The sequence below is a fragment of the Megascapheus bottae genome, chromosome 6, assembly GCF_031878675.1.
Source record: "Megascapheus bottae isolate mThoBot1 chromosome 6, mThoBot2.hap1, whole genome shotgun sequence".
Classification (NCBI taxonomy): domain Eukaryota; kingdom Metazoa; phylum Chordata; class Mammalia; order Rodentia; family Geomyidae; genus Megascapheus; species Megascapheus bottae.
In genome coordinates, this window is record NC_143514.1 from 20,430,447 (window position 1) to 20,455,440 (window position 24,994).

The 24,994-nt window shown below is 38.8% G+C and overlaps 1 protein-coding gene across 3 annotated transcripts; it reads right to left on the reverse strand.

Annotated features, from left to right (window-relative positions):
- Nucleotides 1–438: 438 nt before the first annotated feature.
- Dram2 (DNA damage regulated autophagy modulator 2) lies at nucleotides 439–24,965 on the reverse strand. Of its 3 annotated transcripts, XM_090334419.1 has the most exons (10): nucleotides 24,877–24,942; nucleotides 23,212–23,326; nucleotides 22,148–22,214; nucleotides 17,341–17,485; nucleotides 14,512–14,579; nucleotides 12,792–12,931; nucleotides 5,704–5,881; nucleotides 4,910–4,992; nucleotides 2,962–3,054; nucleotides 439–2,151 (listed from the first exon to the last, which is right to left on the reverse strand). In XM_090334419.1, the coding sequence occupies exons 4-10, from the start codon at nucleotides 17,469–17,471 to the stop codon at nucleotides 2,044–2,046; spliced, it is 801 nt and encodes a 266-aa protein (XP_090190545.1). In that variant the 5' UTR covers nucleotides 17,472–17,485; nucleotides 22,148–22,214; nucleotides 23,212–23,326; nucleotides 24,877–24,942; the 3' UTR covers nucleotides 439–2,043. The 3 variants fall into 3 exon arrangements, with proteins under 3 accessions (XP_090190545.1, XP_090190546.1, XP_090190544.1); XM_090334420.1 differs by lacking the exon at nucleotides 23,212–23,326 and having other exon boundaries at nucleotides 17,341–17,482; nucleotides 24,877–24,965; XM_090334418.1 differs by lacking the exon at nucleotides 23,212–23,326 and having other exon boundaries at nucleotides 24,877–24,965.
- Between the last annotated feature and the right edge of the window lie 29 nt (nucleotides 24,966–24,994).

Below are 24,994 nucleotides of genomic sequence, written 5' to 3' on the forward strand. Positions count from 1 at the left end.
GGTATGGCTGCATCATGATTTGCAAAGATATAATACCTTTTTTTTGATGGGTCCTGGGGCTTGAACTCAGGGCCGGAGCTCTGTCTCTGAGCCCCTCTGTGCCCAAGGTTAGCGTTCTAACATTTGAGCCACAGCGTTATTTCCCATTTTTTTCTGAGTAGTTTATTGGAGATAAGAGTCTCAGGAACATTCCAGCCCAGGCTGGCTTTGAACCATGATCCTCTGATCTCAGCTTCCTGAGTAGCTAGAATTACAGGCGTGAGTCACCAGTGCCCAGCTGCTCCTTAAATTTTTTTCTCAATATCTATTCTTCTAGACTTTCAATTCTTTCTTCTAAAACTATAAACCTCACTAATCTTCAAAAACTTGCTCGCGGACCAGTTTGCCACTGGGTACTTTCCAGCTGAACACTTCTTCCCTCTAGTCTTACCAAAGATCTATGAACATCTACAAAGAGATCCAAGAAGAAACTATACAATTTGCATCTCAAGAGGTAAGAAAGAAAAATTGACATTTTGTCTTTTTTCCTGGTACTTGAAACCCTAAATTCAGGGTTTCAAGCTCTATTGGCTTTTTCCTCAACTGTTGGCACTCTACACATGAGCCACACCTCAAGTTCAGCTTTTTGCTGGCTGACTGAGTATAAGAATCTAGAGGTTTTTATCTGCCCATGCTGGCCTCAAACCTTGACACTGAGATCTCAGCCTCCTAAGTAGCTATGATTACAGGTGTGAGTAAGAAAACTGTTTTGACACATGGAGGATTCATTATTACTTTGGAGATAGGTTATATAGGTTATTTTTGTTTTTCGACTTGTGGTTTTGTCATTCAGAATCTGGGTTCTAAAAAGATTATATTCCATTTAAAATGTTCAATATTTATCTGTTTAATAATACGTTTACTAGTAGTTACATATGAAAAAAACTACAGTTTGAAGTTTTCAGCCATGTTTACAAATATTAACCCTTATTTCATGTTAAAAAAAGAAGAGACTAAATTAACCTCTTTCTCACTAGAAATTAAAATCCTCATACTAGACAGATATCTAATAAGATCAGCTAGTTCAGTACTGATATGGTCAGTTATAGATGATAAGTTAGTTAACATAGTAACTGGTAACTCTCGCACAAAGTTTAAGCTATTTAGAAGAACTCACATGAATTTAGATCCACTCCCACTTAATAATTGATTGGGGAGACTCTACAAGTAAAAATGTTTTCACATGTTAATTGCAACTTCAAAATTAATTACTGACCAATTCTGATGATTTAGGGTCATGGGAAATTTCTATCATCCAAGTGCTCTTAACAAAAGATACTTTTAGAATGCATTATAAAATGTGGGGGGGGGGGAAATGGGAGAAAAACATGGGAAGGGGTATCAATGTTCAAGAAATAATGCACCCACTATTTGACGAATATAACTAATTCCTGTATACATTACCCTGACAATAAAATATGATTAAAAAGAAAAATGTATAAGGTGACATAAAAAAAACTGCCTTACTTCAGATGTTTTAAAGTATTAAAAACACCCCCCCCCAAAAAAAAACCCTACAATGCTGTAGTTCTTTGGTTTTATTTTGAGATTTTAAAAAGTACAGGCATAAATGTTTTTAAATAGTCCTCTTGATAATATGGGTCATTTTTTGGGAAAGGGGGTGCTCGGCTTAGGGCCTGGGTGCTGTCCCTGAGCTTTTTTTCTCCCCCTCAAGTTTACAATCCTTTTCTACTTGAACCACAGTTCCACTTTTTGCTTTTTGTGATAAATAGAATAAGAGTCTATGGCTTTTCCTGCCCATGCTATCTTTGCATCATAATCCTCAGATATCAGCCTTATAAGCCACCAGAGCCTGGCTTAATAATGTCCTTTATCACAACTAATCAAATGGCTTATTTCATGCCTTTTGATCATAAGTACTCATCAACGTCACTGTCTGCCTTGATTAAGTGGTTGGAATTTTCAGAGTGCAATAAGGACCTTTGTCAACTTTTCCCCAATCCCTGAGAATCATGATTATCACAGAAATACTTTATCCTCTCCTCAAAAATCTCTGGAAAGTAGTGGTGTTCGTTCATTGGCAACAGGGCTCGGGGCAGTGTCATAGAGGGTTAATCCATGTAAATTGGCTTCCACTCGTAAAGAAATTTTCTGGAATAGAAAAGAAAATTATATAGGGAAGTTTATTCCTTGAAGAGAGATGATCTGGGTAAAGTTACTCTGTAGACTATCCTATGTGATTAGAAATATACATTCAACTAACAGCTAGCCAAAGAGTTAGGTTTTTTTCATCACCAAAGGCACCATCCTCAGGACCAAATATAAACAAAAATAACCTTCTCTACTTAGAAAGTTCCCCATTTTTCCTTGGTTTTTATGAAGAATTAGAAAAATTACATGTTTAAGTTGGCTTATATAAATCCATAGATTACAAAATTCAATGAAAATGTCTTCAACTACGTGTGTGTGTGTGTGTGTGTGTGTGTGTGTGTGTGTGTGTGTGTGTGTGATGACAGTTCTGGGGCTGGAACTCAGGGCCTGGCACTGTCCCTGAACATTTTTGTTGAAGGCCAGCACTCTACCATTTGAGGCACAACTCCACTTTTGGATTTTTGGTAGTTAACGTGAGAGTCTTGTAGACTTTCCTACTTGGGCTGGTTTTGAACTGTGATCCTCAGATCTCAACCTCCTGATGTAGCTATGATTATAGGCGTGAGCCACCAGAGCTGGGGGATGAAATGTTTTCACAGCTGAATATATGGAAATCTAGCAATCTACTACTTCCTCCAACTCAGGAACCATTTCAACAATGAAGTAATTCTTGTATCTATCATGTTTATAGTTTATGTTTATAGTGTCATATTTTAAGGTTAATTGTTGAAAAAATTAAGACACAGTGGAATATTCTGTTCGTCTACTTGAAATAGGTTGGACTGTATAAGTTGAATACTGTTTTCTTACCTGAAAATCACGAACATATGTCAGATAGAAGCCCAAGAAGGAAAATGACATAGACCATTCTGCAGCCGTAGTAATCAAGTGAAGCACATAACCCTTGAGTGACAGAAAAAAAAAAAAACAGTTTTGTGAAATTTAATTCAGATAATTCAAAATATTCATCAAAATAAAATTAATAAAATCTAAGTTTGGCAGAGTGGCTCATGCCTATAATCCTAGCTACTCAAGAGGCTGCAATTTGAGGATCACAGTTCAAAACCAGCCTGGGCACAAAAGTCCATGAGACTCTTTTATCTGCAATTAACACCAAAAACTGGAAGTGGCATGGCTCAAGGTGTAGGGTGGTAGCCTGGAATAACGCCCATGCCCAGAGTTCAAGCCCCATAACCAACAACAACAACAACAACAAAAAAAAAAAAAAAAAAAAAAACTCAAATTTTCACCAGGTAGTAGTGGCATATGCTTGTAATCCTAGCTACTCAGGAAGCTTAGATCTGAGGATCACAGTTTGAAGCTAGCCTGGGCAGGTAAATCTGTGAGATCTCTTATCGCCACTAAATTACCCAAAACGCCACAAGTGGTGCTGTGGTTCAAATAGTAGAGCATTAGACTTGAAAAAGACCATGGCTAGTGCTTAGGCCCTGAGTTCAAGCCCTAGGACAGACAGACAGATACACAGACAGACAGACAGACAGACACACACGCACACACACACACACACACACACACACACACCTTCAAATTTTAGAAGACCAGTTTACCTTCTAATTTATTGGAAATACTTTGAGAATTAAAGAGCAGATATTAAATATTTCTCCTAAATGATATGAAATTCTTGTTGCCAATCCTAGGGCTTAAACTCAGTACTGTCCTTGGGCTTTCTCAAAGCTAGTGCTCTTCCATTTGAGCCACAGTGCCACTTCTGGCTTTTCCTGTTTATGTGCATGCTAGGTAAGCAATCTACCACTAGGGCATGCTCCTGGCCAGAGATACTTTAATTCTACTTAGAATAAATGAAACTTGTACCTAAATAACTAAGGCATAACAGAATCATGCAACCAAGATCAGAAATGTTCTTTAATAAGGCATAGGAAGTAGCGTTGTAGCTCAAGTGGTAGAGTGCTAGCCTTGAGCTGAAGAGCTCAGGGACAGTGCCTAGGCCCAGAGTTCAAGCCTCATGATCGACAAAAATGAAACAAAAGAAAACAACAACAAAAAAAGCCCATAAAACTTTAATATGTCCTATTCTTAGAATTTTAAATATATGGCCTATAGTTAGAAGAATCTAATTAAGTTATTTAGTTCTATTTAAAAGCATGTCCTATTTGTGGCTAATTCTGAAAATAAATGGTTTAAAAATAAAATTAAGTGAATATCATGGACAAAATATCAGTTTGTGAAAACAGATAAACTGACTTATCATAGTGTATGTGTGTGTATGCTCAGAATCATACTGTCTATATCACCATATCCAGTCTACTAGACCCAAAAAAAAGTTCTAGGCAATAAGAATTTGGAGGAAACATTTTTTAAATTATGAAAACAGTGTTTGGAAGAAGAGAGAGGGGAGGGAAAAGGAAGGAAGAGGAAAGAAAGGAAGGAAGGAAGGGGAAGAAAGAGGGAGGAAAGAAAAAAGAAACAAGAGATGGAAAGAAAGAGACAAGAGAAAAACCTCTTTTGGGCATATTGTATATTATATCCAAATCCTGGAGAGAGAGTATCTCAGGAAATTGTTGGCATCACAATTCCCTTCATGTTCCACATATCTCAGGTGTCAGGAAAATACAAATAAATTCTACATAAACTCTACCTATCTAGAAAATAATCCCAATACATAATTATTCTACTAAAGAGGATTGACTGTTGGTGGCAAAATGAAAACACATCATAATAAATCAAAATAGTCATCTTCAATATAAAGCTACGCTTTATAGGCTCCCCAAGTTCTTACTTTGTCCTCTGGATTCCAGTGAAGTTTCTGATCTGTATCAGTGCCAAAATCACCATTGTGCAAAATGGATGAGCAAGTCAACACTACAGAAAAATAAGTCAAGGAAGAAACTCAGAGAAGATTTGTTAAATTTAAACCTATAGACCTAAAACAACAAAAAAAAAGACTCACACCTGTAATCTTAGCTACTAAGGAGGCTGAGATCTGAGTATCACAGTTCAAAGCCAGCCCGGGCATTAAAAAGTCCATAAGAGTCTTATCTCCAACTAATCACCAGAAAATCAGAAATGGCGCTGTGGCTCAAGGGATGGGGCAGTATCCTTGAGTTGAAGAGCTCAGGGACAGCACCCAGGCCCAGAATTCAAGTCCCACAACCAAAAAAATCACTTTGAAACTCTAAAAGGGTAACTCAAACATGTATAACCAAAGTCTATACCCCATTTCCTTAAAGAATAGCAAATAACAGTAATGAAACTACAAGTACCTAGCATATCACCACAAAATAATTCCTACAGCCAGTCCCTCCCTTCTTTGGTTGAAAAATGAACAATTCTATCATAACAAACTATGGCTAGCTAACTTTGTAGGGAAGGCATTATATACTCAGCTTTCATTTCTCTGAATGAGAATGGCTTTGTTCCTAGTTCTCTTACTATATTTCAATCTGAATTCGTCGTTTCAAATTCTTCAGTTTATGATTACTAACCCCTCAAAAGCTGCTGCCCAGGGTGCTCAATGAAATTCTGTGATTCTGTTTCCCTCCAAGTGTAGCCACACTTTCCAGCGAAGGATACTGCTCAACGCACTCACTACACACCAGATCAGCAGCAGTAGTCGGATCCAGAAGATCTGTTTACTGTGAAATTTGGGCTGCATTTGGTAGGAAAGGATGGTCTGAACAAACATATACAATGAGCCCATGCTGAAGGTGAGCACAGATCCACTTACATGCACAACAAAAATGGCTGTTTTCTGAGAAGAGGAAAAAAGGAATACATTAATGAAAGAAACTCACAATACTGTGGCAATATATTTAAACACCAGAGACCCCTAACACAATAACTGAGCCAAGGAGCTCAGAAGAGTCTAGATTATTTCCTTAAGTCATGTTCTCTCACAATAGTCAACATGAATCTGGAGGTTGCAGGAAAGCTTAATGATTTCACATTCTGCCACTGAAAATGATGTGCTTTACTCAATATGTTTTGGATAGTGACTAGTAGGTATTAGGCATTGTTGTAAGTCTTCTGATATGTAAGCAAATAAAACAGAAACCCAGCCCTCACAGAGTTTATATTCTAGACAGTATATTACATGGTGACAGGGTAATAGAAAAAGTTGTATAAGGTAAGCACAGTGCATATAGCGAATTTCAATTTAAATCCAACTTACATTTCAATGTCACTTAGGGCCATCTTAAACTGGTTTGGTTTAGATTATGTAGAAGAGATTACCATAAAATTAAACTGCTTTCTTCTTTGTCTTATTATTCTTACAGGTATCTACTTATATTTTACTTTTGAAAATTAGATCAGAAAGATACAGAGACAGACATAACTTCTGCTTAAAAGTGACAAGAGCTATAATTAAAACTTCTATTAATTAAAATTATATAATTAAGAAGTTTTCAGCTAAGCACCAGGGGCTCCTGCCTATAATCCTGGCTACTCAGAAGGCTGGACCTCAATCCTAAAATCTCAACCTCCTGAGTAGTTATGAATTTTCTTTTTAAGAGTTGAGATGGACCTGATGCTCTATTACAAAACCATAACAAAAACAGGCTGGTATTGGCACAAAAACAAACATGAAGATCACTGGACAAGACTAGAAGACCAAAAACAAAACCATATACTTAGTTATCCGACATTTGATAAGGAAGTCAAAGAATATAATGGGGGGGAAAATAGCCTCTTTAATAACTGGTGTTAGGAAAACTGGGTATCCATAGGCAGAAAACTAAAAGTGGATCATTATTTGTTACTACACATCACATCAACTCAAAATGGATCCGACTTCAACATCAGACCTGAAACTTTGAAATTATTGCAACGGTAGTAGGAGAAACACTAGAACTTAAAAGACATAGGCAAAAACTTTTTGAAAAGAGTCCAAGGAGCACAGCAGATAGGAGAAAGACTTGACAAACAGGACTATATAAAAACAAAATGTTTCTGTACAAGCAGAAGACATAATACTAAACTAGAAAGGCAGCCAACAGACTGGGAAAAGATCTTTACCACCAATACTTCAGACAAAGGCCAAACTATACAAGGAGCTCAAGAAATTAACCCTTCCCCAAACTAATAAACAAATCACTGAATGGGCAAAGGAGCTAAGGAGAGTCTTAGGAGAAGAGGTCAGAATGGCAAAGAAACATATGGGAAAATGATCAACATCCCTGGCCATAAAATGCAACTCAAAACAACTCTGGGGTTCTATCTCACCCAAGTTAATCTAGCCAATGGTTATGAACTCAAATAAAAACAAATGTCAGGGACGTGGGGGAAAAGGAACCCTATTATACTATTCGTGGAATGTAAACTAGTCCAACCACTCTAGACAGCAGTCTGTTTCTTAGAAACTAAACATGAAACTGCCCTAGAACCCTGCTCTACCACTCCTAGGCATCTTCTCAGAACATCACAAGCTAGAATACCATAAGGACATTTGCACATCTATGTTCGTTGCTGTACTAGTCACAATAACCAAGCTATGGAAACAGCCCGGATGCCTTACAATACATGAGTGGATTAAAAAAATGTGGCACGTATACACAGTGGAATTTTATATAGCCATTAGAAAGAATGTTATCATGTCATATGTAGGGAAATGGATGGACCTAGAACAAATCCCCAAGCTCAGAGACAAAAATGGCCCAAGTTTAGTTTCCTATGCAGAAGCTAGATCTAAAATGCACTGGGACATGATATTTTTTAGACATTTACACACAGCAATACCAAAGGATACCTTTAGGGGAGGAACACAAAAGTTCAATGCCCCTGTGCCTCTGATCGTGTTAAAAAAATTTTTACTTAAGTAAAATTGTGATTTTTAAACTTTTTGTCTTGTTTGTTCATTTGTCTGTAGGGGTTTAAAGGGAGGCACAGAAATGGAGGGACAAAGGGTGAACAAACACAGCAGTTGACTCACTGGACACTACTTAGAAGGTGAACTCTACAACTTGTGGGCAGGGACAGGAGGGAAAAACTGGAAGAGGGAAGGGGTAATATCATCCCAAAAGAAATATACCTGAAAAAAAAGGAAATATACCTGACTTATGAAATGATAATGCCTCTGTACATCACCTTTATAATAAAACTTTTTTGTGTGTGGGTCATGGGGCTTGAACTCTGGGTCTGGGTGCTGTCCTTGAGTGCTTCAGCTCAAGGCTACAACCCTACTCCTGGACCTGAGCATTGTCCCTGAGCTCTTGTCAAGGCTACCGCCCTACCCCTGGAGCCAGCCCCACTTCCCCTTTTCTAGTGATTAATCGGAGAAAGATTCTCATAGTCTTCAGTGCCCAGGCTGGCTTTGAACCTGATCCTCAGATCTCAGTCTCCTGAGTAACAGGATTACAGGCGTGAGTTACCGTGCCCAGCAATAATACTTTTTTTTAACAGATTAAAAACATTGAAATAGAGGCATACAAAACTGGTGTCCAGTGCATTTAATTTGGTCATTTTAGAGATTGGGAAAACAGACAAAGAGCCAGACAAGATGTTTCACACCTGTAATCCCAGCTACTCAGGAGGCTGAGATCTGAGGATCAAAGTTCAAAGCCAGCCCAGGCACAAATGGACCTGAGACTCTTATCTCCAATTAACCTCAAGAAAATGGGAAGTGGGGTGTGGCTCAAGGGTAGGATGGTAGCCTTGAGCTGAAGAGCTCAGGGACAATGCCCAGGCCCAGGGGTAGGGTAGGAGCCTTGAGCTGAAGGGCACAGGGACAATACCCAGGCTCAGGGGTAGGGTGGTAGCCTTGAGCTGAAGAGCACAGGGACAGCGCCCAGGCCAAATTCAAGCCCCAAGACTTACCCCTCCCCCCACAGCAAGAAAGAGAAAACAGAAAGATCTTGAGGCTGCTAAATATCCTTTGACAAGCCTGTGGCAATCAGCTGTCCTGACCTAAGTACATTTTTATTTAGCTTTCACAACACAATGTTAAGAAATTTCTATAATACCACAAGAGAGTCAAAGGTTAGTTTACAGAAAGCTGACAGTAACATAAATAATCCTTACCCATAGAAAGGATCCTCTTGAATGCAACCGATTTCCACCCTCTGAACTATGGTAAGTTTTCCTAATTTTGTATCCATTTCCAAATTTTTAACTATGACCGTATAGTCCTTTGAATATTCTTTTAAACTAATTTGTAGTATTATCCTCTTCATTAGTAAATTAAATCTCAAATGCATATAGAAAATTTGTATTATATTTTCTTTTAAATATTTCCTTTAATAAAACTAATCTGAAAAAAAAAATCATGCTTTGAGCTAGATGCCCATGGCTCACATCTGTAATCCTAGCTGCTCAGGATACCTTGAGAATTGTGGTTCAAAGCCAGGCCAGGCAGGAAATTCTATGAGAGCCTTTTCTAGAAGGAAAAAATTCCTGCATGTAAAGATATGGAACCAACCCAGATATTCCTCAGTTGATGAGTGGATCAACAAGATGTGGTATTTATACACAATGGAATTCTATGCTGCTGTCAGAAAGAACAACATCTCTCCATTTGAAAGGAAATGGAAAGACTTAGAAAAAATCATATTAAGTGAACTAAGCCAGACTCAAAGGAACATAGGCTCAATGGTTTCCCTCATTTGTCATAATCAGTAGAAACCTTGGGCTCTCCTAGCAGAGATTTGCAATAGAGCAAAACCTAGATACATAAGGCCATACAGTATGATGCTAAATGAAAGGACTTCTAGGATATAAAAATAAAAACCATATAATGAGTGATTTTTGTCCTTAATGTACTATGTTATCTCTCATCTCTTTTGCTGTCCCTTGGTTATCTCATATTGTCACAGTATTTCACTTTGTTATCTGATATATTGGATAAAAGCGTATTTAGTTATTTGAAATTGGATAGGGAAGGGGGGAAAACAAGATGAGGGGTGGGGGTGGGGGGGAGGGAAATGGGGACCAAGGGTATCAATGTATGTGAAGTAATGCACCTTTTATCTGGTGAATATAATGTAACCCTTCTATTAATTACAATAAAAATATATGAAAAAAGTCCTGCATGTTTATTCCTGCATATATATATATACATATATATATAGTTAAAACAATATCAATGATGAAGGATGAAACTAAAGAGCCTGACCATATAAATCTTTGAGTAAAATATTTAGCAGTTTATCAAATTATTTTCCCTCTCTTGATTTCCATTATGTGTGTGTGTGTGTGTGTGTGTGTGTTTGTGTAAATTTTGAAGCTGTAGCCTTTAAATAAGAGTGCAGGGAAAAGGGGTGAAAGTTACACACACATTTCCAAAAGATTAGCTTGGTTGCAACATGAAGAACTGAGTAGAGGAATGGAAGAGTGAACATAGAGGTAACACTGAAGAGGCCATGGCATTGATCTAGTGAGAGATGATGGAATCTCACTTGGCTCAAATGAAGATGGTGCAAGGAAAGTAGAAAGAGAAATGGAAATAAACAGGTATGTTCAAAAACTACTTGAGAGATAAACCACAAAGCTATCGAAAAAATGGTGCTCGACTCTCTTCTAAGTCACAGTATACCACAAATAGACTTAGTTGGTACTCAATTTCCCCGGTATAAATCAACTAATCTGTCTCTGCAAAAGAAAAGGAGAAGAAGAGACAATGTATTTACCAGTTTAAATAAACAGTAAAAGCTTACATTAGAAAGGAAAGGGAAGACGAGCATCAATGGTTTAAAACACCTATAATTCTAGCTAAGATCTGAGGAATGTGGTTCAAAGCCAGCCTAGGCAGGAAAATTTGTGTGATTCTTATCTCCAATTAACGACCAAAAGTCAGAAATAGACCTGTGGTTCTAGTGGTAGAGACCTATCCTTGAGCAAAAAGAGCTCAGGGACAGTGCTCAAAGCCCCAAGTTACAGCTCCAGTACTGACACACAAAAAAGGGAGGGAGGGAGGGAGGGACAGGTGGGCCACTTGTAGCCACAGTACTGGATGATAAACAGGGCCCAGTGAAAATGAAATTTGGTGAAAAATGAAGTAAACATTCAACTGGTTCCATGCTGCATGAAGGAATATAATCAGATGAATCAGAGTAAAGTAATCCAAAATTTTAAGGCCAAAAAGACTGAAATGAAGGTAAATTAAAATTAAAACTGAAAACAAGCATTGGAAAAATTATAGTCTTAGATAAACAAGATAAATGTCAAGTGGATCAATCTTACTGCTGTTATTTACTGGGCTATGTGTATATCTAGGATTTATTTTTATTACACAGATGAGATATTGTTCTATGGCTCAAAAGGCAGATACAACAAAGAATCACTATATTAAAAATTATCCCATTTTTAAACACTGAGTTATAGTAACTGATTAGGGAAGGCAAGACTCCATGTTGTAGACAGCTAACTGTCCTGAAAGGCTACTTGTTCTTTCACAACAAAGATTTGCTCCTGGATGCTAATGCCCAGCAGAACTGTATTTTCAAATCACCTTCCACTTCTAGCAAATAAAAGTCAGTGGAATCACATGTATCACTCAAGGTAACAAGGTATCTGTTTCTTTGCCCAAATTCTTCTCAAGTTCCCCTGAACCCTTTTCAGCCAGACCTGACTTTTGCAGTTCCATATTCATCTTTGCATTAACCAATTCTCCTCTAAAGAACTATTACCCTGAAGGTCAATTTAGCCAGAACCCCTATCCTAAATAGCATCCTGATGCAGTTCCTCAACCTCCGTCACCCTGGTGATGTGTAATCACCCCGGCTTATCTTCAGCAAGAATCTCATTATGAAGATTTGGCCAAAATCCCTTTTCACTCATGTTTCCTTACTCTTATTCATGTTTTCTCTTAGTAATTTTCCATCCTCCACCTTCCACTTTCTTGTCTATAAATTCCCTTTTCTTTGTAGAGTTGAGCCCAGTGTCTCTCCTCTATTGCAAAACCCTGTAGGACGGTCCTTTTACTTACCAAGTTGGCTAAATGAAATTCTGCCTTGCTTATTTTTAGTATCATTGAAGATTTTTGTTTCCATTTGTGTGTGTGTGTGTGTGTGTGTGTGTGTGTGTGTGTGTGTGTGTGTGTGTTAGTTTGTTTTGCAGAATGGTGCTGGTGTCACAGCACTAAGCCCTGGCCTCTATGCACATAGGTTCAAGTTTTTAAAAAGCAAGTGTGCCTTTTCCATCTCTTTTAATGTTTCAGTCAACAATTAGGCTCTAAGGAATGACAAATCATGAAGATGGATACTGGAAGAACAGATACCAGTAGGCCAAAAACCTATACTAGATGCATATATGTAAGCAATAAACTGGGACACAGTACATGCACAAGGTCCTAAGTTTGATCTCTAACACTTGGAGGAGGGGTGTTATTTATTTGTATCAATTCTCTTTTTGGTCTTGAAATAACCTCCAACTACATAATAATGAAGTCTAGTAACTTTTGTGGATTCCAGGAAAAAAATGACAATGATTTATGTTTGTTTTGATTATTAAATATGAAATTTTCTAGTTGTCAAAGTAGTTTTAAGATATTCCGAAAGTACCAAAGGCAGTAAGATGCTATTTTGTTAAGATAAAGGTAGAAAAAAACATTAACAGTGGGTAAACCTTTCAGGTTTTCTTGCCAGGTAAATAGCAGGAAATGTTAAATATTAACATTGAGGTTTCCTTTTTAACACAGAAAAATACCTACTCTGGGTTAAAACACAAACCTGGAAATTTGCCACAACAGAAAGTCCTAAAGAACTCAGTATTCCAAATACAAGGCCAGCCTTGTTTAATTTGATGATAAGGTTCTCTTCAGGATTTAGGGCGTGAACTTGCTTATAACGAACATAAATGGTAGCAATGTCTGGGAAGAAAAACAACAAAGTAATAAATAACGAGAGAATGAAAGCTGCCAATGCAGAGTTCGCAAATATCACTGCTATCCAGATCCTAGAATTTTAAAGTTCATGTGAGAGAACAACAACACACACAAAAAAATAGACTTTAAGAAATGTTAAGATTGCATCATAGAACATCTGTTATGCGTCTGAGAGTTATGACGTCTATGAGCCTCATATCTATAAACATTTAGTATGAAAACTAAGAGACAAGTTGAATATCCTCTGAAAATTTCTTACAATATGAGTTATACAGCTTAGCATCAGTGACTCAGTCTTGTTATTCTTGCTACCCAGGAGGTTGAGATCTGAAGATCAAGGCTGAAGCGAGCTCAGGCAGGAAAGTCTGGGAGACTTATCTCTAACTAATTACCGAAAAGCCAGAAATAGTAGAGCTCTGTAGCTCAAGTGGTGGAGAACCAGCCTTGAGAGAAAAAACTAAAGAACTGGGCCCAAGTCCTGAATTTTTACCCTACTACTGGCACCAAAAAAAAAAAGTTATAAAAAACACAAAATACTTTTATCATATAAATAGTTCTAGAATGTAGATGAAAAGTACATAAGCCAGAAAAGTGTATCTGCCTTACTCACCTATCATTTACTTCAAATTACTGCAACTTGGCTCAATCAGATACACAGTCCATTGCACAAAACAATACAGCCCATTTTGCTATACTTATTTTTCAAGAAAATGCTAAATCAAACTTCCAACCTTTCTACTGCAGAAACAATGCCAAAGACCTTATAAGTATAGAAAACATAACATAAACATAAATACATCTAAAAAAACTTAGACATAAATCAAATATACGTTACATATTATAAACTAGACAAATTAGATTAGATATAAACTTTCTATAAACTGAGTTGTTTTCCTGTTTCCTTTTGATGCAAATAACAAATACGTAAAATAATCACATTGGATAACTTATTTTAGGTAAATCAGTAAATCTTTGGTTCACAAACAGGAATGTAAAACATTATTTGGCACTAGACTATCACTTTAAAAAATCAAAACGGGCTGGTAGATTTCTTGCCTAGCACACACAAAGACCTGGGTTTGATTCCTCGGTACCACATACATAGAAAAAAGCTAGAAGTGGTGCTGAGGCTAAAGTGGCAGAGAAAGCCCAAGGACAGTGCTCAGGCCCTGAGCTCAAAACACAGTTGTATCTCTCTTCATAAACTTCTGAATTTTTTATTTCCAAAGGAACTTAGACCTGATCAAAGGTATCTGTAGTTTGTGTCACCTAATGGTTGTTGAAGAAGTCTAGCTAAGGCCTCATGGAATATTTGGTTCTACTTATAAATACTACTTGGTAAGAAGTCAAATAGCCCTTATAGCTATTTCTTCAAGGCTTACTTTCATAACTTGATATTTGGACAAATTCTTTTTCTTTTGAAAGGAGCATAACTGTGATAAATTATTGAGTGATAGTGTTTTCTCAAATATTACTAGAAAGAAGCATAATAGTGTTTTTAAAAGAAAAGAGTAAAAAAAAGAAAAAAGTAATTCAGCTATTAATTTTGATTAATCAGTACTTACATAAAGCTGCAGTAATATTTAGCATTACCCCAAATAAGCATTTTTCTGGAGCTATTGTTCCTGTGTCACTGAAAAATAAAAAAAAAGTATGCAGATTTCTCACATTAGATAACAGGAATTATTTCACATCTTCCTCATGAGCAAGCCAGGAATTGGTGGCACTTGTGATCCTAGCAACTCAAGAGGCTAAGAGCTAAAGACCATGGTTCAAAGCCAGCCCAGGCAGGGAAATCCATGAGACTTTATCTCCAACTAACCACCCAAAATCCAGAAGTGGAGCTGTGGCTCAAGTGATGGAACACTAGCCATGAGCACACTCAGGGACAAGGCCTTGGACCTGAGTTCAAATTCTAAGACCAGGGGAAAAACAAACAAACAAACAACAACAACAAAAAAAAAACAACAAAAAACAACTCATGAGCTCCACTATTACATTAATTTATAAGGAGACAATGCCTACATACAAATACTTACCTATCTCACTTTTTTCGATTGCTTAAGATTATTCCTGGGCTGGGAGTGTGGCCTAGCATGCAAGAAGAGTGCTTGCCTACTGTGCACGAAACCCTGGGTTCGATTCCTTAGTACCACACACATAGAAAAAAGCCAGAAGTATTGCTGTGGCTCAGGTGGTAGAGCGCTAGCCCTGAGAAAACTTGAGGACAGTGCCCAGGCTCTGGGTTCAAGCCAAGTCCCAGGAATGGTGGGGAAAGAAAAAAAAGATAATTTCATAATAAAAATCAACATAAAAAGTGTTTCAATATTATCCTTGACTAAAATCCAAACTACTTAATAGGCTAAGATCTGAGGACTGCATTTCAAAGGTGGCCCAGGCAGGAAAGTCACTTTCCATGAGACTCATCTCCAATTAACCACCAGAAAACAAGAAGTAGCAGAGCACTAGCATTGAGCAAAAAAGCTCAGGGACAGTGCCCAGGCCTGCGTTCAAGCCCTACACTGACAAAAATAGATAGAGATAGAGAGGGGGGGAAGGGGGAAAACGAGAGAGAGATTTATAAATATATAATTTACATTATTATATGTGTTATACATATGCAGATCATATGTACACATGTATATATATGTGTATATATGTCTATATATATGTTTGTCTATTTATGCAAAACTAACTGCTGATAATGTGTCAGAAATAGCTAACTATCATGTCATAAGGAGCACAAGCCCTAGAACCAAATATCCCAGGCTTACATCTTGACTTTAACACCTACTGAATCACTGTATTCTACCAAGAAAATTACTTATTCACCCCAGAGCCTCATTTTTTCTGCTGTAGTTTAGATCTTTTTTTTTGGTCAGTTGTGGGGCTTGAACTCTGGGCTGTCCCTGAGCTCTTCAGCTCATTACTACTGCACTTTCCCTTGAGCCACAGAGCCACTTCCAGTTTTCTAGTGGTTAACTGGAGATACGAGTCTCACAGACTTTTTAGTGCCCAGGGTGGCTTTGGAACCACCATCCTCAGATCTCAGCATCCTGAGTAGCTAGGATTACAGGCATGGACCATCAAGCTTGGCTTGTAGTTTAGATCTTGAATGGCCCATAAAGGTCCATGTTTTAGAGGTTTGGTCCGCAGAGAGGTACCCGGAGGTTGCGGAACCTTTAAGAGGTGGGGCTGTATGAGATGTCCTTCAGTTACTGGGCACATGCCCTTGAAGGAAATGATCCCTCCTTTCCTTATCCTTGTCTTCTTCCAGGTCATGAACAAGTTTTACTTCCCTATGTGCTATTGCCATGATGTCCTGCCTGGTCATAAGCCAAAAGCAACGGTTCTATTGATCACGGATTGAAACCTCTGAAACCATAGGTCAAAATAAACTTTTTTTTGTACGCTATATAATTGTTACAGTAACAGAGAGCTGACTAACATACCCTCCTTTCTCCACTCCTATGAGTTTTGTGAGGATTTGATTAGCTAACACAAAAAGAATACTTAGAACATCACTTTGAATACATTAAGTAAATCAATAAATCTCCTTGGCACTATTATCTCTTCTAAACATCATTGTTGTTTGCAATTTTTTTATTTTAAGGGGAAAATAATTTCAGTGTTTTGTTCTAAGGAAACACCAAGCACTTCTTTGGAAGACAAAGCACTAGGCCGGGAGTTTGGCCTAGTGGTAGAGTGCTTGCCTAGCATGCATGAAGACCCGGGTTCGATTCCTCAGTTCCACATACATAGAAAAAAGCCAGAAGTGGTGCTGAGGCTCAAGTGGTAGAGCTCGAGCCTTGAGAAAGTCCAAGGACAGTGATCAGGCCCTGAGCTTAAGCCCAGGACTGGCAAAAAAAAAAAAAGAAAAGAATAAATAAATGATCTACATTCTATTTTTTAAAAAATGACAATACATTAAGTGGTTTATTAACTGTACTGTATTTCTCTGTGTCCTCCTTTTTTTGGGGGGGGAGGGTGCTGGTACTGGGACTTGAACTTGGGGGTCAAGGTGCTGTCCATTAGCTCTTTCACTTAAGTCCACTGCCCTACCTCTTAAGCCATAGCTCCACTTCTGCATTTGTGGTGACTAATTGGAGATAATAGTCTCATGGTCTTTTCTGCCCAGGCTGGCTTTGATCACAACCCCTCAGATCTCAACCTCCTGGGTAGCTAGGATTACAGGCATGACCCACTGGTCCCTGGCTTGTCTCCACAATACTGTATCTCAGAGAAAGAATTAACTATGAACTCTATTTTATGTCCCCTTTGTTGTTGAAATGACAACATAAAATACGAATTTTAAAACACTGACACAAAATGTCAGCCTCAATGTAAACTATGAATGAGTCATACAGATTATCTTACAAATACATGTCACTGACCTGATATAAGGCAAAATGGGGTCGACATGGTGGAGAGTTATTGCAGTAATATAGGAAAATATGAAAGTAGTTGATGTCCAAATTACAAGGGCGGAAGGGAGAAAACTGAGGCCTTGCTGAAACCACCACATTTCAAACAAGTCTTCTGAAAGAGAAAAAATAGACACAATAATTCATTCTTAAGTTTCCTCCTTTCTACAGAAGCCATCCACTCCCAGAACCTTTTACTTATCACCTAGACCTGCTCCCCTTCTGAAAGCACCCTTGTGCCAACCCAATTCTTGCTTTTCAGTAAACAATCCAAGATTCATTTACCCACCAGCCATACAAAACTTTTTCTGTCTTTCCCACAAACGACCAAGTACCAACACTGCTTATTCTTCTCAATTTCCAATCAATCACTCTCCTCCATCTTCATTATCACTGATCTATCTAAACTATCATTTTCATAACTTCCTAAATGGTCTTTGTAACAGTGTTAAATATGTGGTTGTCTGTCTGCATCATCAGGATAACTGGTCCACACATCTCACTATATACCAAAATATAAAGATGCTTAAGTCCCTTGTGGGCTCTGGGCTTGCATGTTCCTAGAAGAGGGCCACTTAGGGTTTGAATGGTGACCCAGCTCCTACATAAAAGTGTCAGAAGGGAAAGGGCCTATATAGATATGTCTTAAATATCTATATAGATATAATTTCTTTCTCTCTTAAATTTCAGATTGGAACTGTTATAGAATAATGAGTCAATAATGTGAATTAGGAGGGCTAGGAGTGTGGCTCAGTGGCTGTGCCACTTGTCTAGCACACCTAAGACCCTGAGTTCCATTTCTACCAGTGCAAATGCAAACTAAAAATAGTTGTAGTCATATATATTAAACTATAACATTTAATGGGCCAGGGCTCTGGGCTCCATTCCTTGGTGCCACACACATAAAAAGAAGCTGGAAGTGGTGCTGTGGAAAGCCCAAGGACAATGATCAGGCACTGAATTCAAGCCCCAGTATTGGCAAAAAATAAATAAAATAAAATAAACTATTACATTTATGTAAAAAAAAACTTTAAACACAGAAATAATTTTAACTGAGAACCAGTGGCTCTTGTTTCTAATCCTAGCTACTCAGGAGACTGAGATCTGAGGATCAAGCCTTGAAACCAATTCACCAACAAAAAAAATCACAAGCAGAACTATGGTTCAAGTTATAGAGTGTCAGCCTTGAGTGAAAAAGCTAAGGCACAATATCCAGGCTCTGAGTTCAAGCTCCAGTACTAGCAAAGAAAACCTAGAGAACATATTCCAAAACAAACAAATAAACAACTTCAAATTCAAGAAATTTCTCTTGTGGGTGCAAAAGAAATTAGAGTACCACCTCCTCATAGCTTGATGATCTAAAAATTTTAATTACCTCTCCTGAGCTCCCTAAATGCCCTTAGCACTTCTATTTTCTACAATTAATAGTGCTCAACTTCCTCATGCCAGACAGGCTTTCTAAACAATGAACACTCAGCCAGTTTTCACTTGCAATTTGTTCTAATCATCTGATTTGTTGCTCAATAAGGACATTTACATCATGTTATGTAAGTTTGTTTTCTTCTGTCCCTACACCCACCGTTAAAGGCTTCATTTGAGAATCTTTCTAAGTTATCATGATCTCCTCTTTCTACTCTCTTACCCACCATGAAAAATTCATTCTTCCTCTACTTAGTTAATTGAACTCAAGCACCCATAGAATTCTCAATTTGTACAAATTTTTAATCATGTCCAAAATCTCTCATTTTTCTTTTCTTATCTCCTTTTATCTACTTGCTTCCAGTCATTTCCATGTCCTGTCTCCATACTTATTGATTCAACCCATTCTTGCATGTATTTTATATTTGAATTTAGAGGATCTTAATCTGGGAGCATTTTAAAAGACTTCATTGAAGGTGAATTATTTTAGGGAGCATCTATATGTCCTTTTGCAAAGCATTTTGGCATTTGGCTGTCAGTATTTCCGATCATGTAGAATGTAAACTTCAATCTTGAACCTGAGTGATGGCAGACACCAGTTTCAAGTACTTAAGCATTATCTTTCTTCTCCCACCTCGACTTACAGTGAAAATAGAGAAATTTCTTCATGATTATGTACCAAGAGGGAAATATATTTCTGCCTTACCTTTCACTGAATGTGTGAGATCCTGGCTGAATCTGGGAAGAAGTAGTTCTCTAAGGCCATGAGTTATGTAATTTTAAGTAGAAAATTCTGCATTTTATTTTCTAAAAATGTCACCAACTGAAGTATAGGTACCATTCGTATAAACTACCATATGAACAGTGCCTAATGAAGTTGTACACTGCTAATACTGGTAGGAACAGTGGCAGGCCTATCTCTTGATCCTCCTTGTGCTTAATTTTATCAGGCAAATGACCCCAGAGAAAACACACTGTTAGCCTGTCATTCTATATTCAGCTCTGTTTGGCTTTTCAGCCTTGAGACTTTCCCTTCATCTTAGAAGTATTAAACATAATTTATTCAGCATTTAGGTGTTTGGGTAAGAGGGATTTCAAAGTACTTTGTCTTTCCTACTGGTAGAAGTATTAATTCTGCCCCATTTTATCTTTTTACATGTATTTATCCTTCCCATTCAAAACAGACCACAATCAGTCTCTTGTACCAACAACTTTCCCTCATTCCTATCTGGAAGTAAGCATCTATTCTGAGAACACTTGACTTATACATCTGTTACAGATCTTTTTTTTTACAGTGAGAAAATTTAGGAAGGTGTCTAAAAAGGATAAAGCACTTGCTGACTCTACTTAGCTTAGTCACTCAGTATTTGTGGAATGAACAAGCAACCAATACTAAACTCTCTTTAACTCTTATTTTCTTTGTTGCTATTCTTATTACTTCAGAATACAGTGTTATTTTTTTCCTGAGTTATCCAGGTTCTAGAACATACAGGTAGGTAGAGAAACTGCTAGGCTTTCTTCAAAGCCCTCATAAACTATAAACTATACCAAGTGATATTGGCACTCCTATTTCTACAACCTGATTAAGGCTCTCCTTCCTCCAGTGTACATTTAATTCAGACTCTCATTTAATTTACTTTCAGTTCCCTTGGCCTGTTTTTTATTTTGTTTTGCTTTTTGTCGGTCATGGGACTTGAACTCTAGGCCTGGGTGTGGTCCCTTAGCTCTTCAATTCAAGGCTAGTACTCTATCACTTTAAGCCACAGCACCACTTCCAGTTTTCTGGAGGTTAAGTGGAGATAAGAGTTTCACAGGCTTTTGTGTCTGGGCTTTGAACCAAGATCCTTAGATGTCAGCCTCCTGAGTAGCTAGGATTACAAGTGTGAGCCACCAACATCCGTCTTTGCATGTTTTCATCCAGTCCATCTGCATTGCCAAGTTAACATTTCTGAGACAATTTTCTAGTAAAAACTTTATTTTTTAAAGAAATTATCATTTAAGTCATTGTGTAAAGGAGTTTCAAATCAACATATCTTTTTTGTCGTTTGTAGGGCTTGAACTCTGGGATTGGGCATTGTTCCTGAGTTCTTCAGCTCAAGACTACTGCCCTACCCCTTGAGCCACAGAGCCATTTCCAGTTTTCTGGTGATTAATTGGAGATAAGAGTCTCACGGACTTTAGTGCCTGGGCTGGCGTCAAACTGCAATCCTCATATTTCAGCTTCCTGAGTAGCTAGGATTACAGGTGTGAGGCACCATGCCCAGTTTTAACATGTCATTTTTATGAGGGGGGGGGGAGGAGGAGTCATGGGCGTGAACTCAGCTCTTCAGCTCAAGGCCACTGCCCTACCCCTGGGCCTGGCTGTTGTCCCTGAGCTCTTTAGTTGTAGGCTACCGCCCTACCATTGAGCAAAGCCCCACTCCCCATTTTCTGGGGGTCAATTTGAGATAAGAGTCTCAGGTCCTTTTGTGCCAGGGCTGGCTTTGAACCTTGGTCCTCAGATCTCAGCTCCTGAGCAGCTAGGATTCCAGGCATGAATCACAACACACAATGCATCTTGATCAATGTAACCCCTTCCATCATTCTCTACCCAGTCAATTCTCTCTCAAGTTACCTAGTTTCAACTCTTTTTAAAAATAAAATTATGTAAACTAGGTCAAGCTTTATAACTTCTTTGAACCAGTGTCTCCTATGTAGGCAGCACAGACTGCAGTGTTGCTAAGTAGGGAATGGGAACATGTAGCTGTTTTAACTAAATTTTCCATTGGTTCAAATTAAGTAAAAATTAAATTTCAGTTCCTCTATTAAACTTGTGACATTTCAAATGAAGAAAGTCAAATGTGTCTAGTGACTGCCAGCAGACCAGTAAAGACATAAAGTCATTTCCTTGTTATGGTATTTCACTAGGCTGGGCTAGATGGTTATTACAGAGATTGCAATGACATGAACAAGAAAAAAAAAAGGCTAACCAACTGCTGATGTACAATAAATGATAGCTGTTAATACTATGTTGACATATCTAAAACAATAGCTGCTTTATTGAGGTTTATTCAAGAATTAAATGAGACAACATGTGTAAGGTTGCTGGGAGCATAGCCTAGAGGTAGAACACTCACCTAGTATGAATGAAGCCCTGGGTTCGATTTCTCAGTACTACATACACAGAAAAAGCTGGAAGTGGTGCTGTGGCTCAAGTGGCAGAGACTTGAGCAAATTGTGTCCAAGGACAGGGCCCAGGCCCTGAGTTCAAGCCCTAGGACTGGCAAAGCACACACACACACACACACACACACACACACAGACCTATTATCACAGGAAGATAATGTGTTTCTCTTTTAGAAGATGAAAGATAAATTACCTGTTTGAGTTCACAAAGTTTCAGTCTTCAGAACTGTCGAAACTGAATTCTTTTGAAGTCTTGAAATCTACAGAGAAAGAAAATGCAAATTTATTGTTTCTATCCATATGATTTTAGAACAGTATATTTTTAGCAAATGCACCAAAATTATCTGTAGTTTGAACAATAACTCATGTTACCAATATCCAGGGATATGATTTCAGATAAGTTATTTAACTCATGAGCTACAATGTTCGTATTTGTAAAACATTCAAACACTCCAAGGAATGTTCCTTAGACTGGAACAAAATAAGTATAAGATATGACAGTGGAAGGGCAGGAGTTTGGCCTAATGGTAGAGTGCTTGCCTAACATGCATGAAGAGCCAGGTTCAATTCCTGGGTACCACACGCATAGAAAAAAATAAGGCTCAAGTGGTGCTGAGGCTCAAGTGATAGAGTTCAAGCCTTGAGAAAGTCCAAAGACAGTCTCAGGCCCTGAGCTCAAGCTCAGGACTGGCAAAAAAAAAAAAAAAAAAAGATATGACAGTGGATTTATTAAATCAGTACCATAGTACCTAATCACCCATATAAGACTGAACTGCTTTTTGAATTTGTGCATGTAATGAATGAAGGCTTTGTGCTCTTGCTCATCTTTCCTGCTGAAGACTCTATACCACTTCAGCCACTTCTGGCTTTTTGATGGTTAACTGGAGATAAAAAGTCTCCCAGTTTAAGCCTGGGCTTATCAGAGCTCTGCCTGTTGAGGAGCTAGGATTACAGGCATGAGTCACTAGCATCCTATAAGATTCAAGGGCTATGTATGAATTCTCTCAATTTACAGCAGGAATTGTGACAGTTTTAACATTTTGCGAAACTGAAGTACACAGATTAGGATAGAAAAACAAGTGTAGGTATATTTCATGCTTTGGAAAGCTGAAAATAAGGTACAGTAATTCCCAATAAAGCAAAATCAGAATTTAATGGTTAGTAATTCCAAAAACCTTTTAAAAGACTTGAAAATATGTAGAGATAAATTTGACACAGCAATAAGAATGTTCAACAAAATAGTGTTTTATCTATCACCTATCTTCTATGCTTTCTTTGAAGCTCCAAGAATCAGAACTACAGCTCCAATTTTTTCACAGATATGAAAAGCCACTGGTAGATGATTTCTAATGGGATCTTCTCCAAGTGGCAACTGTTGAGGAATAAGAAGAAAGTAAATTGGGTTAAAAGAACAAACAAGACAAAAGAAAAAGAAAACAAAAACAGCAACAAAGGGGAAAATCCTTTGGAGGGTGGAACAAAGGGTAAACAAATGCAGCAATGGTACTCACTAGACAGTATGTGGAAAATGATGTATATAACTTGTGAGTGGGGCTGGGAGGGAAAAGGTCAGAGACAGCAAGGGAAGAGGTGACATTGTTCAAAAAGAAATGTACTCTTCATCTGACAAATGTATAAAGAACAACAAATTCAAAATTTTTAATGAAGTCTCCCAGCTACCTGTTTTTAAAAAGCAAAGGAAGTAAGTTGTGGATGTTTCAAATGAACAGACTAAAAGCCTGGACCTTCTTTCAGACAATCAGGCAAAGAACAAAGCATTAAAAAAAAGGGGGCGGGGGAGGAGGATGAAGTTTGGCCTAGAGGTAGAGTGCTTGCCTAGCATGCATGAAGACCCTGGTTCAATTACTCAGTACCACATACATTGAAGAAGGCCAGAAGTGGTGCTGTGGCTCAAGTGGTAGGGCTCTAGCCTTGAGAAAGCCCAAGGACAGCTCAGGCCCTGAGTTCAAGCCCCAGGGCAGGCCAAAACAAACAAACAAACAAAAAATACTTCCCTAAACTCTAATATGGCCTCTTAACAAATGTAGTATAAATCCTAAAAAACTATGTAGAAGAAACGCCACGATGGCAGAGAAATGAAAACTTGATAAGCCACACACGTTGAGTTTCCTTGGCTGCTGATACATGAACTAAAATTTGAAAGACCTGGGAAGAGTATTCCATTTCCTGTTTTGTATCCAGAGACTGCAAAAAAAGGCTAGCAACTTCCTTTCTGAATAGGGGCCACTCCCAAGCAACAAAATTGCGGACAGGGGTAGACAAATCCAACAAATTCAAGGTCACCCTGGATCCCACTGACTCCATCCCCCAGCCACAAGGAACCTGCGCCCAGAAGTGACAAAGGGAACATGTACTTAACCCAAACCACAATAGGCTTTCTGTCGTTGTTTTGTTGTTGGGGGTGTGTGGGGGGGTCTCCTTACCCTCTGGAAACAAAACCTCAAAACCAGAGTATTTGGAAACTTTGCTCTTTTCTTATTTCGCCGCGTCCCGCATCTCTGGAGCCAAGATCTGTTTCCCTTCACCTTGGGCCTCCAGGAAAAAGATGCGGGAGACAGTTTGGAAAGAAGCACCGCTTGTGGGAACGGTGCAACCGGGTCGTGGAAGAACCACGGACCGAGACAGCACAGCGGGGTCCGGAGATGAGCCCGGCCGCCCTCTCCAGCCCCTCTGGGGTCCCCTCCAAGCTCTCCCACCGCCCCGCCCAGCCCTTTCCCGGCGCAGCCTCCGCGCTGACCAGGTGCAGACGAGCCTGGAGCGGCCCCGGGGCTGCAACACGTTCCCGCGCCGGCTCCCAGGCTGAGCCCGGAGCAGCACCCGAGTCCGGTCCCAGTCCTCCGATGCTTTTCCAAACGTCGGGCCAGAACTCTTCATCTCACTCCACCTTCCGAGCTGCCTTACCTGTCAGACCCTCCCAGCGCCGGCGCAGGGCTCCCGAGCACGTCCTCCCGATCGCAGCAGGAGACTAGGGCGGGACGCTGGGGCGCGCTCCCGAGCCACCCGACCAGCTCGGGGACGC